At 40.1% G+C, this 18,462-nt stretch overlaps 1 protein-coding gene across 2 annotated transcripts in view; it reads left to right on the forward strand.

Moving 5' to 3' along the window:
- Positions 1 to 18,462, forward strand: part of SGPL1 (sphingosine-1-phosphate lyase 1) — a 51,589-nt gene that overhangs the window by 18,854 nt on the left and 14,273 nt on the right. For both annotated transcript variants that reach the window (XM_019712448.2, XM_019712449.2), the window contains 5 exons: positions 2,869 to 3,034; positions 8,253 to 8,320; positions 11,459 to 11,606; positions 13,942 to 14,018; positions 15,430 to 15,558. In XM_019712448.2, coding sequence (XP_019568007.2) covers positions 2,869 to 3,034; positions 8,253 to 8,320; positions 11,459 to 11,606; positions 13,942 to 14,018; positions 15,430 to 15,558 — 588 coding nt within the window. The remainder of the gene's footprint in view (positions 1 to 2,868; positions 3,035 to 8,252; positions 8,321 to 11,458; positions 11,607 to 13,941; positions 14,019 to 15,429; positions 15,559 to 18,462) is intronic.

The raw sequence follows: 18,462 nt of genomic DNA on the forward strand, positions 1-18,462 counted from the left end.
CTAGGCAGGGGTTGTAGATGAGCTGCGTTTCCATGAATAGCCCTCTAGGGAGCCCAGAGCTTGCCTAATGTTAATTACCTTATACGGCAGCCTAATTGCTAAGAGGATAAATGTTTTCAGCAAACATTTGCCGAACACCTGTCCTCCTCCTAAACATTCATGCTCTTACTAGAACATTGCATGTAGATGTCCTACAGGAGCATAACTCAAACCAGTATCATTATCTTTTTCTCAGAACCTCTTCTGCCTTCTTCTGTTCACCTTCCTCTTCTGTTCTATTGTGATTAATTGTGACACCACTTACTTAGTCTTTCAAGCTTGAACTTGAAAATTTGGAATTATCTGTACTCTTCTGACTGCATACTTCCCATATCTAATAAGTTATCACACCCTGTTTATTCCACTCCCCAGAAAGTTTTCAAATCCATACTGCTTTTTGTCCCCAGTGTCATACTGCCTGAGGTCAACCCCTGTTTATTTCTCCCCTGGACTGTTTCAACAATCCTCTTAATTAAAATTTTTGTTTCTCATCTACATCCTCCTTCTAGCCATCTCCCACCAATTTATCTTTAAAAACAAATGAAAAACCCACCCGTTTTGTTGTTGTTACTTTGCAATTTGCTTTTCTTTTTTTTAACTCAACATTATATTCTGGAAAATTTCCCATGTAGTTCATTTAGCTTTATATTCTTTTCAGTGCTGCATAGTATGGGTACATAAAATGTGTGTATTACAGTTTATGTAACCACTCCTCCATGGACATTTTTATTATTTATGTTTTTCTTTTGTTGATACAAAGAATACCGGAGTGAACATATCTCTGAACACACATGCAAGTATATAAATACCAAAAAGTGGAATTTCTGGGTCATTTAAAATACAAAGAACTCGGACAAACCACTTTTACAAAAAGTGCGTATTGATTGATATTCCCTATCTCCATGCTTTTTTTCTCAAGGACATTTTTAAGCTGGACTTAGTGAACTTCTCCCAGCCTCAGTGCTCTAACTGACGTATTTGCTCATTGACTTGATCACTGTCCATGTTTTTACTCAGTACAAATTGTGTGCTAAGCACTCCCCTGCCTGTTGAGACTTGGTACCGGTGAGACAGAGAAGGTCCCTGCCCTGGTCTAGCTTACCCTCTTACCACACAGAACTTTTTGCCATTCCCAGACTCTTTCTGTGCATTTGCAGCTACTTCTCTTGTCTTCCTGGAATGGCTCTTTTTCCTTTAACTTTTCTGCCTGGAGAATTTTCTTTGATCATTCTTTTACGCTTTTAACCAGCTTAGATTTTTCCTCTGTTGTATCTCCCTCATCTCCTCGTAGGTAGAGTTAGGCCTTTCTCACTGGTCTCTCTTAGCACTTCATTCACATCCTTTCTATAGCGTTGATCCTGAAGTGTTTTAATGATTTGTTCATACACGTGTGTCTGTGTATGCATGTGTGTGTAATGCATGCACACATACACACATAGACCTCTCCCATTAGATTATAAGCCCAGTACGGGCAAGAGCTTATGCGATTTACCTTAATGCTCCCCCTGCTTAATGTCTTAAACACTGGAGATGCTTAATAAATGTTGACTAAGTGAATGAATAACTAGCGCATGAAATTATTCTGTACAGGGCACTTTGGGGGCTTGTAAAGATGACTAAGATCTATCTTCAGGGACTAACCATGTGGGTAGGGAGATAAGACACAGATGAGTAGACTGCAAGGGGCATTGTGATAAGCTCCGAGCAGAGGTACAATGATTGCTTGAGCATTTAATAAGAGAGATGAATTCTCCTGAGTGGGGTATTCTGGTAGGTTATCAGAGGACAGGGTTTTTTTCTTACTGGTGCCAGATACTGTCAGGGACACACATAGTGATAAGATGTGGTCCCTGGCTTTAAGAGTTGTGTAGTTAAATATTAAATAGGGCCTTAGAGCAGTCATTGGCAGATCGGTCCTGCTGTGGCTTTTGTGCAGCCCAGGAGTTAAGAATGGTGTTTTACAATTTAAAGGTTGTTTTTATAAAAATAACATTTTGGATATGTGAAATTATATCAAATTTTAGTACCTATAACTACATTTTGTTGGAACACGGCCACTGTTTCTTTCCCCACTATCTGTGACTACGTTTATGCTGCAACAGCAGTTGAGTAGTTGTAATGGGGACTCTTTGGCCTAAAGTGTTTACTCTCTGGCCTTTTACAGAAACAGTCTGCTGACCCCTGGGTTAGAGGATGGGAAAGATTCGAATAAAGTCAGGGAGAAGAGAAAGACATATTGAGAGGTAGGGTTTCCGGGTGGGAATTCCTGCCCATTCTAGGGAATTTTTTTCCCACTTTCCCATTCCTGAATCTCAAGAAAAGTTGGTCGGGAAATGGGGAAAATTGGCTCCTTGAACCCAGATGATTGGTAGTATTGGCCGTCACGTTGTGGAAATGATTGATCGTGGAGAACGGAAAACAGATTGTATCTCGGGATTTGGGAACGGGAAAGCGAAAAAAATTTCCCAAGAACGGTCCCGCCTGGAAACCCTATTGAGAGGCTTAGTTTGAGTTAAGAGAGTGCGACAGTGAATACTGTACATATAGAAGCTTTAGAGCTGAAATGATGATGTAGCTTAACCTTTTGTTTCACACAATAGGCAGATGATCAAAAATCTTGTCAAAGTCCACGTGACTCAGTAGGGGCAGTGTACCTGGAATGACTGGAACAGAAGCTTTGAGGACCTTAGAGGATGATGAGATTATTGCTGGGGTAGGCCTAGATCATGACCGTCCTTGCCCTAGAGAAATGAAATTTGGAGAATAAACTAAGAATGGACTTCATTCTCTCTCTGACTATAACATTTCTTTTATCTCTTATATTTCTAGAAGACCTTTGAGCCCTACTTCGAGATTTTGGAAGTATATTCTACAAAGGCCAAGAACTACGTAAATGGGCATTGCACCAACTATGAGCCCTGGCAGCTAATTGCATGGAGTGTCCTGTCGACGCTGCTGGTAGTCTGGGTATATGAATTTGTCTTCCAGCCAGAGAGTAAGTATACTGTCCCCTCTGTAAAGGTATAGTGGAGGTTCATTAGCTTTGGAACTCGTGGTTGACCGATTGGACTAATTTCTTGTCTTTTGGTTTCGTTCTGATTTTTAAAAATCTGTTTAAATGGAAGCGGGGACATTGTCTTCTGACTGGGAAAGTTATACTAGGACTCTTGTGTAACTACCTCTGCTTATGCAGATTTTTCTGGATTTGTAGCTTACATAAAAACTCCCAAGAAATTAGCCATTGTTAAGTATCCACTGATATCTCTGAGTGTGGCTTAAACCTTCTTCAGTTTTAGTTTCTTGCCTAGAACGTAATTGTGTCACCTGAAGTTCCCCAAGCAGGAATTTATTGTTTTCATTTCTGGCCATCCTTTCAAGATTATGTGAAATGGAAACAGCACTCACACAGTGATCATTTAAATGTCTGCCACGTGCCAGACACTGTGGTAGGCATCCTAGGATATCTATACAAGCAACAGAGGTCCCTGTCTTCTTGAAGTTGAACTTTCAATGTCAGGGGACAGTATACTTTGAGCTTTTTTGGTAGTGCCTCAGGGAGCTAGAGTGACATGGGGAAGAGGAGGCCACTTCTAAGAGTGCATTAGATGAGAAGTCTATTAGCAATCAGTTTGTAAATCCTCCATCCTTCCTAAGATCCTGCCCCCCCCCCCCACACACACACACATACCCAGTTGCATGTTACCTCCCTGTAAATTACTTTCCCTCCGCAGGCTGTGCTTGGTAAGTAAATGGTAGGAGTGGCGGTGGGTGTTCTGTAACACTCCCCTGTACCCCTTCCCTCTTCATTCTTACTAGTAGGGCATCCAACTTAACTTCCTTGGGATAAGAAACCCAATAACATTGAAGAGATTTGCTTGTCGTTTCTCATTTGTTTAAAATTTCCATAACTATTTGCTTCTCTGATAACATCTGTTTGAAGGATCTCTTTAACTGTTATTTTTTTTTCTGCTTTTCTTCCTCTTCCCCCAGGAAAGTTAACTTAGAAGCTAGATTCTATTTTATCTGTACCATCCAGATAGCCATCCAGCCATTCCAGTAACACTATGTAGTAAACATTGCACTTAATTAAAGTGGAAATGAGACATGACTGCCCCTGTCTAAATTTCAGTTCACTCCAGCTTCCAAAACCCTGTCCTCGGTTTCAGCTCTGAGTCTGCGCAGGATTTCCTCATTAACTCCAACAAATTAGACTAATTAACACTTCTGCTGCATCTGCTCTGTGGTTTAGAAATGGACACAACCCTTCTCTTTCTGCTCAGGCTTGTTCTTTTCCTGGGAAGCTTTAGATTCAATGCTGCCCACCATCCTCTCCTTCCAGGTGAAGTGACCTAATCCAGAGCACTCTAAGGCGTAGCAATAAATGCACTTTTTTTCATTCTGTATTTATTGTGATAAGATATATAACACAATTTACCATTTCACCCATTTTAAGTGTACAGGTCAGTGACATTAAGTACATTCCCATTGTTGTGCACCCACCACCACCATCCATCTCTGGAGCTTTTTCATCACCCTAAACTGAAACTCTGTACCCATTAAACAGTAAGTCCCCATTGCCCCCACCACCCCTCTCCCGACAGCCACCATTCTATGGACTTTTCCTTTTAAGGTAGTACATTTGTGAAACCAGGTTAAGGTTAGAGATCTTGAGATTTATATTTCATTGCTATGATTAGTATTAGCTTTAGGTGTTTACTTCTGTTTCCAGTTCTGCAGCCCGTGGTGCCCTTGTGCATTTTGCTCCATTGGTAGAAGCACAGCCCTCTTGGTCTGGTACTTAGACTGCCTTTCGTGTTCCAAAAAGAATGTGCTGGCCTCTGAGCATCCTATGGGAAAATTAATAGTAGCTGTGTGTAAATGGGATGTGCCTTCTAAATCTTTGTGAGCTGAACTCCAAGCCATTTCAGTTGTTTTCTTTCTAATAACATACAGTTTCTTATTACAAAAGTAGTACATGTTCATTATAGAAAGTCAGTCATATAGATAAGCCATAAGAACAAAATTAAAATTTTGCTACCTAGAGATAGCCACTATTTATGTGTCTGTATTCCTTTCTGTATCCTAATCAGACTGAACCATACCAAATGTAGTTTTTATAGGTCAAACATTGTTTCGTATAGTTTAACACATATATACACAACACACTCCTTATTTTGTAACTTCCAGCTTGAATTTTAGGCACATATAAAAATGTCTTCCCTCCAGACATTGGGGGTCATTTTGACAGAAGTGCCATTTTTTTCAGCACCTCCCTCATGTAGAGGTATTCTACATATCACTGAACAATTGAGTTACTTTTAGTATATTGCTCTAGAGGAGTCTAAAGTATGGACTAGTGATAAATTTTGCTGATTTTGAAACTGAATACTCTTCAGGGAAGATGATAATTCTGGAACACGGGATGATTCCAGGGTAAATAAGAACTGGAAAAAGCAGAAAGATGGGGATGGGAGGATGGGCAGGGGTGAGCTGCTCTGTAAGGTGTTCTTTCTTCCTTAATTCTGCTCTGCTCTGTATCAGCTCAAATCGTTACAACTTGGTGTTGGTTTTAACTGGTATTGTCCATTGTTCACAACAGAAATCAGTTACGTGGTAGGAGGGGATGATAAACTCGCCCAGTTTCCAGCCATAGCAAAACGCTTATGTTGCCTCCTCCTAATACAATGGGCATAATAATACCTGCCTTACCTTGTCATAGGGTAATATGAGGATCAAGTGGCATAATTTGAGAGGAATTTGTGAACAACATGCATTGTTGTTCTTACACTGGCATTTCCTGTTTGATTGCCTTAACACGTCCTAATTACTTTTCCTTCTGTACCTCTGGGAACTTTTACTTTTGAGATCATCTTTTTGGGTCATGACCACATGATCTTATCAGTTTTAATTTCTCCGTCTCTGATCCTGTATTCTGTTCTTTTAACCCTGTACAATTTTATCCCACCACTTTCACCAAATTAGTCTATTCTTTTGTCCTCTACCCGGTCACTTCTGGAGACCTGACTCAACTTGCTGATTTTTTTAGATCTCTTTCTACCTCATTAATTATTTCACCTATTAAATAAGAAAGTGGTTCTGAATCTTTACAGCTTTAACATTGTTAAAAACGCAGTTGACTCTTGAACAATATGGAGGTTAGGGGTGCTGACCACCAGCACAGTTGGAAATCCATGTATAACTTTTGACTCCCTCAAAACTTAACTGCAGTCCCTCGATATCCACAGGAGATTGGTTCCAGGACCCACCGCAGATTAGCAGAATCCGTGGGTGCTCAAGTCCCTATGTAAAATGGCATAGAATGATGTGTACAGTCGGTCCTCTTCATCTGCACATTCCCAACTGCAGATCAAAAATACTGTTTTTGATCCGCGGTTGGTTGAATCCGCTGATGCAAAAACCAGGTACATGGAAGGCTGTAGATTTATTGAAAAAAATTCGCGTATAAGCAGACCTATACAGCTCAAACCCATGTTGTTCAAGGGTCAACTTTAGTCAACTAATAGGCAGCTTAACTATCCAATACTACATTATACTCATTTGATGAACTGTTAAAATATGTGAGAAGAATGTACAATATTGTACATACTATGAGATCTCAGCTATGTATCACAGTGTGTAGAACATAAGGCTGAAAGGAAATACTCCAAAATTTAAACAAAAAAGTAAGCACAAACAAGTGGTTTCAATCCTTTTGTCTTTATATTCAGTCTGTCTTAGTTACCTTGTCTGTCCCAGACATTTACATTCTTGACTACAGGTGGGCACTGTCGGGTGAGATAGAAAGGCAGGGATGCAGCCTAAGCAAAAACCACCAGGAAAGATGCAAAGCATCATGTAATGAACACCAGCAGGAGGTGCAGACATGTTCTGGGGTTGTTTGGAGATGCTCCTGGTGGCCCGAGACATCGGATGCCCAGCTCTCCCAGGAATGCAGTAAAAATTCATACTCAGTTCAGGCCTTGGCTGAAAGCTAGGTCTTACACACATTTGGGATAGCTGGAAATTCCTGCTGTGTACCTGAAGCAGCGTGTAGCCCTGGGAGCCGAGGACTCAAAAAACAGAGACTTCATTTCAATCCCTGCTCCGTCACGGATTTGATCTGTGGTCTTGAACAAGTTAATGCTTTGGTCCTTTGTAGCCTTTGGATAGTATGTAGTACCTTCTATGCCAACCTCAAAATCTTGTTGTCAGTGTCAGTTGAAATATATTGAATGTGAATTCATTAAAGATGGAACAATCTATTTTGATGCCGTGCATTTATAATTATTGTAATTGACAGGATCAGAATTCCGTATTTGTCCAGTGGGCTGCCTGACTGACGGGCGTCTGATGGGTGTCCGTGATATTGAAGGCTTTTTTAGGTCCAGAAAGTGTTGTTAGGATGAGAGACCAGAGCCTAGATCCTGAAAAAAAGCACGGGTTGTTCATTTGTTTTGGGGGAGGGAAGAGAAATGTGGGGCATCTGGAAACCTTGGAGAGGTAAAGAACTCTGAAACACGTGTGCCATTTGACCTAGCAATTCTGTTTCTGGGAATTTATCCTGTAGGTATTCTTATGTATGCAGTATGGTGTGTGTTGCAAGATTATTTATTTCAGCATGGTTTGTAATTTCAAATATTAGGGACAACCTAAGTGTCAATCAGGAAAGGGCAGGTTAAATAGATTATGGTACATCCGTGTAATGAAATACTCTGTAGCTATAAAATGAATGAGGAAGCACTGATCTTTAAGAGAATATTCCTAAACAGAAAAGCAAGGTCTAGTACAGTGTTAGGGTATGCTACTTGTGCGTGAAAGGAGAGACAAATAAGAATAAATTTTTATTCTTGTGTATATGCATAAAGAGATTCTAGAAGGCTGTTACAGTAGTTAGTTTACCTGGGGGAAGGATGAGAGTCTGGGGCTAGATGAGAGAGAAACTTTTAACTCTGTGTGTGTGTGTGTGTGTGTGTGTGTGTGTGTTTTACTTTTTGAACCATGATGTATTCTTTATTTTAAAAATTAAATTTAAAAGGTTTTTTGTTTGTTTGTTTGTTTGTTTGTTTGTTTGTTTTAAAGGAAAGAAACTCTACCTTTGTGATCTGAAAGCAATTGAGATTGCGGAGGACATTTTTGAATAGTTCATACATTATGACTAGCTTGTCACATCCGTGGATGTTTATTTGGTTAATAGAACCATTTGTTTCTTCTAGGTTTATGGTCAAGGTTTAAAAAGAGATGCTTTAAGCTCATCCGGAAGATGCCAATTATTGGTCGAAAGGTAAGTGGAACCTGTGTAGATCTGCTTCCTCTATCGCACCCCAATGGTGATATCGCTTTCTATTTACTGAACTCACTATTCTCAAGTCGTGTGTGTGTGTGTGTGTGTGTGTGTGTGTGTGTGTGTGTGATTTTTTTGTCCCCCACCTCCTAGGAACATTTGACAATGTTTGGAGACGTTTTTGGTTATCACAACTGGAGGGGAATGCTGTTGACATCTAGTGAATAGTGGCCAGGGATACTGCTAAACATCCTACAGTGTACAGGTGTGCCCCCTACAACAGAGAATTATCTGGCTCAATATGTCAGAAGCGCCAAGACTGAGAAACCTGACTTAAGGCTTTTTCCAACACAGGTGAGCAGAGGAGAAAGGAGATGTCTGTTAGAAAGAATTTGAAGTTAGAAAACCTGACAGAAGTAACACGGTGCTTTGGAGCAGTATTTGCCTGGGCTGAATTTAGATGTTTATCCAGGATAAACCATGTAAACCACGCTTACATGGCTTAGAACAGGGCTGGCAAACCTTTTCTGGGCAGGGCCGGATATGAAACATTTTAGGCCTTGTAGGCCATACCGTGTCTGTCACTCCTCAGCTCTGCCCTTGAGGAGGGATTGCAGAGATGGGACCATAGGTAAAGGAGTGAGCCTGGCTATGTTCCAGTGAAACTTTTTAATTAAAAATAGGTGTAGGCCAGATTTGGGCTGTAGTTTGCTGATCTCAGGTTTAGACACTTAGATAATAGAGCTATTCTCTTGCTCTTTGTACCTATCCATAGTCTAGTATGTTCCATTCACTGTATCCTCTGGACCCTCACCCATGCTGAGGATAAGACAGTCACCTCTGTACTCTTCCCACAGATTCTTTATCGCAGATGAAGATAAACAGGGCAGGCCCCACTGCAAGCTTTCAGGCAGCAAATGAGCCCTGGGTGTCTTCAGTTCCCCCAGTACCCTGCCCCACCCCTCAGCTTTCCTTCAAGCTTTTTTTTTTTTTTTTACTTTTGGCTTTCAATTCCCTTTCCCCTTTCCTGACCAAACCAGAAAAGATGTCAGTTATATTTCAGCCTTTAACTGAAATCCATTTAGACTACTGCGCTAATTCTCCCAAACTATGTATTTTTGGGTTCATTTCCTTTGGGGAAGTGGAAGTCATAACTGGGGTGGAGAAGAGGCGTGCATGAGAGTGGATAGGTAGGCTTTTATTTGACCCCAAATTATATTAAGCCCTAAAATGAAATCCTTATAGAGTAAGGGGTAGGGGATAGGGAAGATAGAAAGAATGGACCGGAGCACAGAGGATAATAGCATTTCCCCTTATCAGCCCCTGTATTTTTTCTGCCCTTATTCTTCACACTTTGCTCCTTCGATTTCAGATTTCGAGACAATGCTAGGGTTCCAGAACCCATTCTGTTCTCTTATTATAAAATAACAGAGTTGGAAGGGACTCAGAAACGATATAATCACCTTTAATTTTTTAGAAGCAGATTTTGAGGCTCAGCGACAAAAAGTTATTTGTTTTTGCGTGAGCATGTGTGCACTCCTCTCTCATTCATTCACTTACATTCACTTGTGCAGCCCTGCTCTCTTGAGCACTTGCTCAGTGTCAAGTACTATTCTGGGTGCTGGGGATGTAGTGGTGACCAAGACCAAGTACTTCCTCGGGGGCATTTAGATTTTAGTAGGACAGACAGAAAATGAACAACTAAACAAATACATAAGAATTTCATTTTGAAATAAATGCTGTGAAGAAATTAAAATGTGATAGAAGTGCCGAGGTGAGAATTAAGGGTGGGAAGTACTTGGCTCTGCTTTCTCAGAGCCCTCTCATTATCATTTTTTTCTGTTTTATTTTATTACAACAGCTCAGTCTGCATGGAAGCTCAGCTTTCCTAGTTTGTTCCTGTTGCATGGTCACCCTTTATGTAATGTAATTCTTTATTTACAACTTGGGAAATATCGTCACGCTCATCACATGCCCGGACATTGCCCAACAGTGTGGATTCTGCTACCTGCCAGGGCCTTCCCGTGAGCCCGTTGGAAACATGTTTTAAAGGAGTGGCTTTCCATGTGGTTTCACCGAGGGCCACATCTAAGATCCACAGCTAGAGATGAGAAACTAAATGTCTGGAGTGAGATCATGTGTAGATATCACTATAACACACACAAACTGACATGTAGCCACTCTTCCCCAAACCTAGCAGCCAAGCATCTCATTACAAATAGCAGCCCCGGCCACCCTACCTCCTTACTCTGCTGTTTCCACCCCCAGCACTTTTCATTACCTGACTTTTATTTTCTGTCTCTACTACTAAAGAAAAGCTTCATGAGAACAGGAATTGTTTTCACTGTGTACTGCCTCAGTTTGTGTTGTTCCCTATGTATTCCTGGCCCACAGGTGGTTCAACAAATATTTATTGAGTGAGTGAACGAAGGAAAGAAAATGCTTCAGAAGCTGTTGCTATGAGGCTGGAAAAGAAATAACTAGTTATTTCTCTGTGATAAATTATGTAGCAGAAAGGATCTTAGCTCCTCCTAGCACTTCAGGCTGTCTACAGCCTGCAGAGATAGAATGCAGTCTTCCTGGCACTTCCCAGGATGTGTCAAGCTTATATGTGGGGAGCCGTGCAGAGTCCTGATTCCTGCGCATGCTTTCGGAAGGAGCTCATCACTTGCACAGCACCAGAATCCCCTTTACTGCTGCTTGGCCTGTTTTCTGCCTGGCTATTGTTCATGGCTCTAGTGTGTGTCTCGTAGCACACACACTGTAACTGCTGCCAGGGCAGGAACAAAGTCCAAATACTGCCCTCAGAGCAATGCTGACATTAGCAAATCAAACCAAGTAAAGCAGTGGTGATCTCGACATGGCAGAGGAAAGGGCGGGGAAAATTGAGTGCATTTTTGACCTTTAGAGAGCAAGTTGACTTTTCAGACTTCTAAGAAAATGTTGCACATGCTGGGAAATAGCTGAACAGTCAAACTGTCACCATGTCTCTCTAAGGAAAAATACCACCCTTGTTCTGTCGCACTTGTACGGTGGTGCTCAGGCTTTGGCAGCCGACTTGGTGTCATAACTGGTTCGTCTACTGTCTGTACTGTATTCTTCCATTCTTTGTTAACTTTGTCTGTCTTATCTTTGTAGATCCAAGATGCATTGAACAAGGCCAAGGATGATATTAACAAGAACTTGTCATTTCTGAAAGTGGACAAAGAGTATGTGAAAGTTCTGCCCTCCCAAGGTCTGAGCTCGTCTGCAGTTCTGGAGAAGCTCAAGGAGTACAGCTCGATGGGTATGGTTCTCGGCAACACGCTACCTGCTTCATTACCTGGCTGGGCTGTCGTTTAATGTTTGTGGGGGTGAAGAACAGTCCGTCACTGGTACTCATACACTCTGCAGGGCCCACTTCCTGTCTCGAAGGCTGAATTTCATATTTTAAAAATTATATTTAGATTTATCCATCCTTCATTCATAAAGCAAACATATCTCAGACAGTAGAACTTGGTTCCATTTCCTGAATAAAACAGATACATTTGTTTTCTAAAAAGAGAATATGTGTAATAAAAATGAAGCATAGCTCCATTACAGAAATTGTGAGATCCTGCATAAAGTCACAGAAGAAAATAAAATGTCACTATAATTACCTCATCAAAAGATAAACACAGATGATGACGTGTGTGTATTTGTGTGTGTGTGTGTATCAGAATGTTAATAGTGTGTTGTATAATACACAAACACACACACACACACACACACACGTACACACGAAGGATAAATGCACCAAGTAGCTTAATGTTTAAAGAGTACAGCCCATGGAATCAGCCTGGATTCACATCCTGGTTTGTCCACTTAAAATATGACCTTGGGTGAGTTACGTAATTTCTCTATGCCTCAATTTTTGTCTCTCTACAATGAGGATAATAATAATACTTAACTTGAAAGGATGATTATAGAAATTAAATGAGATCATGCATGTAAATGTATAAGACCACGCATATAGTAAGTGCTCAATAAATGTTAACTATTAACACAGATGCATGTTTGTTACAGCTTAAGGTCATGTTACAAATATGTTTTTAAAGTAGGCTTTTTAGTTTAGCATAATTTCAGATTTATAGAAAATTTGCAAAGATAATACAGAGATTTCCCATATATCCCTTGCCCAGCTTCTGATATTGACATCTAAAATAACCATGGTACCTTTGTAAAAACTAAAACATTAACATTGGTGCAGCACTATTAACTGAAGCACAAATTCTTTTCCTATTTCACCAGTTTTTCCACTCATGTCCGTTTTTATGTTCTAGGATTCAACCTAGGATACTACGTTGCATTTCAACAGATGCATTTTAAAATGTCTGATTGACACGTGTTGAGTGTTGAGTTTTTGACATTGGCTGGTACAAAGACACAGTCCAGGATTTTATAGGTGGTATACAGCAGGGATTAGTACTGAGACCTGTATGAAGGATTTCTGTGATTCTGAGCGCTGGCTTATGCCACCATGTTTCCTCCCCTTCCATTTTTAAGTCACTGTCCATTGCCATACTGTGTAGCACCAGTAAAAGAACAGGAAATGAAACCATGTATTCTACTTGTGAGAGTGGTGATCTCTGGTCTGAAGACATGCCTGGTACAGAGCAGTGTCCTCTCAGGAAAGAGGGAAAGTCAGCTGGCTGCAGGCCAGAGTTTGGCAGATTGTGAGAGATTGAGAGATGAGTCTGGATAGTCACTACTCAGTCCTGCTCTCTTGTTGGAGCTGAAGATCTTTGCTTTGCAGAGCCAGGGCTATAGTTTTCAGTCAGTGTGTTCCTGCATTTGCTTTCTCACTACCACTTTCATTAGGGCACAGCCACGTGGTAGCAAAAGGACCTGAGATACCCCCATTCTCAGATATGTTGGTGTAACATAGACTCTCAGACAGGAAGGAGAAAGTCTGACCTTACATTCCAGTCAGGAGCCTTTCCCCGGGGCTTTGTCCTGGTGCTGACAGTGTACCTGATCCGGAATGCTGCAGCGTATGTTGTTGGAAGCAGGTGACTAATTCTGTGTGGGTTTCCAGGCTCGTCTGAAGGAGGGGCCCCTGAGACTCCGATGTCTCGTTGTGGCTTGTCTAGTCATGGATTCGGTTCCCTGATTCCAGCCCTGATATTGAAATTTCACTTTTGTGTTGCTCTTCTCTGCCAACTCTGCTCATAACAATTCCCACACTAATTCTGACTGGATCGCAAGGGGGAGACGAAGGAAGCATTGCAAGAAAAAGGTCGAGCTACCATACAGAGAACAGGAAATGAGTATATAAATAGAGGGAAATTTTTCCGCTGTTAGCAGGCAGCTGGGGATGAGGACAGCATTATTATTGGACTGTCTTTATTCTATTTGGCTGCGGTGGGTACCTTTTCCATACTGTTGTTGATCGTAGTTGATCACCTCTCACCTTTATTTTGCTACAACAGCTCTATGGGAACGCCTTCTTTCTTGATGTAATATAAGGACGTCTTTGGATTTCCACTCAAACTTTTTTTTGTCTTTTGTATTCAGAGGGGTTTCTTCACATTTCTGCTATACTAGAACCTGCCTTCCCAAGTCTCTGCTCACTGACCCAGTGGCCTTAACTCTCTCTACAGATGTCATGTGGCAAGAAGGGCGAGCCTCCGGCGCGGTGTACAGCGGGGAGGAGAAGCTCACCGAGCTCCTCGTGAAGGTGAATGCGCAGTGCTCGAAGGGGGTGTGTGTGGTCTGTGCCAGTTTAGGGTACCTCGTTGTTTCTCCTTAACTTTTGTCATTTTAAAATTACTTAAGAAATGCTTACTGTTAAAATACAACTAAAGAAGCCTAGAAAGTTTCTCTTCAGCCAAGCAGCTGAATATGTGTAATAGTGTCAAAGACATCTTCCATCTGTAATAAGTTAAATACCACTTATGTTTCCAGGCTGTAGGCACCTTGTGTAGAAAGAAGGTTACCAGGGAAGATAGTCCCATCATTTGAGATTATTAATGATGAGACATACTTTGTTTGATAAGAAGAGACAAGGGATAGAAACTTGGCCATCATTTCCTGTACTGCCTGAGTCTCAAATCAGATGATCTGAGAATGAGTGGGGGTCTCACTTGTAATTAAGATAACTCTCATTTTTTATTGATTTTAGAATTGCCTTTAGCACTTTTCATTTCTAGTCAAACTTATTTTTGGAGTCCCACTTTGTCATATAAAATTAGCATTGACTGATGGTCTCTGAAGTCTTTGTGTTCGATTATTATAATCATGAGACTGCTCATACCTTACTAACTATTCCAGGTCTTGCTCAGCTGTGTTTTGACTTAATGCTCCGATCTTACTTCTGTGCTTAAAAATCCTTCACTGGCTTCCCATTCATTATGTACGGGATAAAACGCAAGCTGCTTATTTGTGTACCAGAAAATACAAGTCCCTTCCTGACCCAGCTCCCACCTAATTTTTTTTTCAATCACTCCTATTATGACTTTCCCATGTAAACATTGATTTCCGTCTTTTCTCTTGACAGAGTACACCTTGCTGTTAGGTTGTTTTCCTTTCTCTCCTTCATTCCTCCCATTCTGAATGATGAATGTTCCATGAAGCAGACAACTCCAGACCACTCAGGATGTTCATTATTCCCTCTTTGAAGGCCCCTTCCCTCATGTACACACATCTGGCGTTGCACTTTCAATAGTGGCTTTGCCAGCCACTCTTCTAAGTGCTTTGCATGCGTTTGCTTATCGCTAGAACCCTTATCAGATCAGTGCCGTAATTATCTCCTGTAGCATATGAGGAAACAGCCTCAGAGAGGTCATTTGACCTAAGATTACACAGCTAGAAGTGACAGGCAAAGCTAAGACTTCAAACTGCATCTGATTAGCATTGTAGTCTGTGCTTTTAACCACATTTATACCTCTTTTCTTACCACCTTGTAAAATTTACTTGCATGTATGTCTCCTCCACTACATTTTGATCTTCTTTAGGTTAGGGAACATATCTTACCATTTTTCCAGATTCTAATGTTGTACCAAATACCTAGAAACTTTTGTTTAGTGTATGATGCTTTGTCCTATGCAGTGCAGTTGTCTTACTTCATACCTGCTTACATGTCTTTGCAGGCTTATGGAGATTTTGCATGGAGCAATCCGCTGCATCCAGATATCTTCCCAGGACTGCGGAAGATAGAGGCAGAGATTGTGAGGATAGCTTGTTCCCTGTTTAATGGGGGACCAGATTCCTGTGGATGTGTAAGTATATGCAAGTGGCGTCCTATATTTTTTTTTAGCTTAAAATGTAAGAGTTTATTCAAATCATTTTACTTTTTTTAATTACACAAGTGATATGTGATTATTGTAGAAAGATCCAGATTAATAGCAATTTTAAAATACTAGTAATTTTGTAATCCATATAGTATCAACATTTTGGCATATGTTCTTCTAGATATTTTTTTCTCTTTAATTTTTTATTTTGAAAAACTTTAAACCTACATAAAGTTGCTAGGATAGTTTAAACAACACCCTAGGGTCACTAAATGTAAATATTTTGCCATATCTCTCTTTGCTCCTTTCTTCCTGTCCCTCTCTGTCATCCCCTCATTCCCTACCCATTTATCTATATGATTCTGTCGAACCATCTCATAATTTGTTGATACACTTCTCACATTTTACTTGAGCTGGAAGTTTACTTTCCAATTTTGCTTTAAGTCAAATCTCATTTCAGTGGGTTTAAGAACAAAGAATAAAGAGCGAGGAAGGACATCATTGTATTTAAAGACACACAGGAGGAGTCCTTGTTTCAACTATTTCCAGTAGATGTTTGTTTGTTTCCCTAAACTGTGATTAATAAACTTCCGTTTAGAGTTGTTACTACAAACTGATACTGTCTTCTGTAGAAAAAAACTAAATCTTAGCTTATGTAGGATCGATAGATTTAACCCAGGATGCTGTAATGGTAACTAGAGGTGCTAACCCTATCAGATACTTTTATAATCGTTATAAAGTCCGCAGATTTATTGAAGGGTCTATCCAAAGTCAAAAATATTGTATAGTTACTTTTTTGTTTTTTCCAGTAAGCAGTGTTGGTTTACTCTTACGTCGGCACCATTTCAGATATTCAGTAGCTAACAAAACTGGTATTCCTGGCATTCATTTTCCAAAAATAATTCCAAAATTGTTAAAAACTGAACCAACCATAATCTAGCAATTGGGTTCCTTGATGGCATTTAGATGAACGGGATGATAGAGACGGGAGATGATGATATACTTACAGCATATAGGTATTCTCCTGTGCCATTAGACTATGAACTTTTAAGAGACCACAACCACAAAACAGTTAAACACAAAACAGTTTGACTTTATCCAGTAAAGTTGAAGGTACACATTTTATGACGCTGAAATTCTTCTACTCAGGATATATCACAGAAAAACTAGTACATTTGTGTATCAGGACAGATGTGTATTCATAGCAACATTGTTCATGAGAGCTAAAAACTGGAAATAATTCAAATGTCTATCAACAGTAGGGTGGATAAATTGTAGAATATTATGTGTGCTTCAATCCGTCACGGTTGTTAGCCAGCTTAATGCCCAAATTTCCGTACTGGCCAGTGGGAGCTTCTTAATTTCGGCTCCTAGGTCCTTTAGTGTGACCCAGTGTAGTCTTTGAAAGGTTCCTTTCTTCCTCCTCCTCTTTTTTTTTTGACAAAATTTTTTTTATTTGATGAAATATCCTGTGTTTACCTCATACATTTTCTGTTCCAGACCCAGAATCAGCCATTTGTCCAAGGAGCCCTGGTTCATTTAAAACTGTGTAAAATAGTTACGCGGTTCCTAAGTCAAATTTATGGAACAAGACAGAAGAAACAAAATTAACCAGAAAAAATCCAGAGAGACAAAAAATAGAAAGACAAAAGAGAGGTTAAGAAACATAAAGGGTAGAGTGAGAAGGGCTAACACACATTTAATTGGTGTTTAAAGCAGTTAGAAAACATAGATAACCTATAAAGGTGTAACTATTAGAACAACTGACAGTCTCAACAGCAACAATGGTAGGGCAGTTGGAGGTAGATGGAAGACTGGCTATTAGTTGATAACTTGAAGCTGTGTAATAAATACAGGGGTTTTATTAATTTCCTCTTTAGTTGTGTCTAATCTACATTTAGTTTTTCTGTTGGGTTTTTAAATTTCATGTACTGTGGTTTTTTTTTAAGAATTGTTTTTTGTGTGTGTGTGTGTGTGTTTTTTAAAACCTGCTTGGTTGTTCTTTATTGTCCCTTTCTTTGGCTTATATTAGTATTTTGTTTATTTAAATATATTGCACATCATTATTTTATATTCTCTGTCTGACAGGTCCATTACTCATGAGCCTGACTTTTTTGTTTCTGCTGGTTTCACTCATATTGTCTTATATCCTTATAGTTGTGATTTTTTTTTTTTTTTTTTTTAAACTGGGAGCCACTCATTTTCCTGGGAACTTAACCTTGAGACCTAGGTTGAAGTTAAGTTCTTCCAGAGAAGATTTGTAATTACTTCAGCCAGCTGTTGGGGAATTTCTGGGAAGTGCTACCACAGTGGAACCCGTTTAAGTACAAGTCTCAGCTTGTGGTTTTGTGCTACAGAGGTAATGTGAATTCAGACCACAAACTCACATAAAAGCTGTCCTGTTACACATTCTTGAGAGATCTTATTTTTCTTTACCTGAGCATCAGGGTTGAGAAAAGCAATTTTTCTTGCTGTCCCCTTTTGTGCCAGTGGGATTGATTTCTTGTACCACCCAGAATGTGGGTTTTCAGCCATCTACCATGAGACTCCTTACTTGGAGCAGGCCCTGAATTTATCTCCGGTTCATTTGTCAGAGCGGGAGTTTGAGATCTCTGGGGGTTGGTTGATAGCAGCCCTCAGAGTTAAAGCCAGCTTTGGCACTCTCTTATCTTGTAGGATCCTTGATTTTGCTTTGTTTTGGGGTTCAGTATATTGTTTTATGTTAGCTCAGTGGTGGAGGTAAAAAAATATTTGTTTCATCAGGAGTTTTAGTTGTTTCAGGTAGGAGGGTTGCCCAAGGTACATAATCTGTATTTCTGGAAATAGAAGTTCTGTAATTGCTTTTATACTTGAAAACCTCTTTCCCCCTGAATCTTCTCGTTTTTCCTAGGT

The sequence above is a fragment of the Rhinolophus sinicus genome, linkage group LG07 (genome assembly GCF_036562045.2).
Source record: "Rhinolophus sinicus isolate RSC01 linkage group LG07, ASM3656204v1, whole genome shotgun sequence".
Taxonomy (NCBI): Eukaryota; Metazoa; Chordata; class Mammalia; order Chiroptera; family Rhinolophidae; genus Rhinolophus; species Rhinolophus sinicus.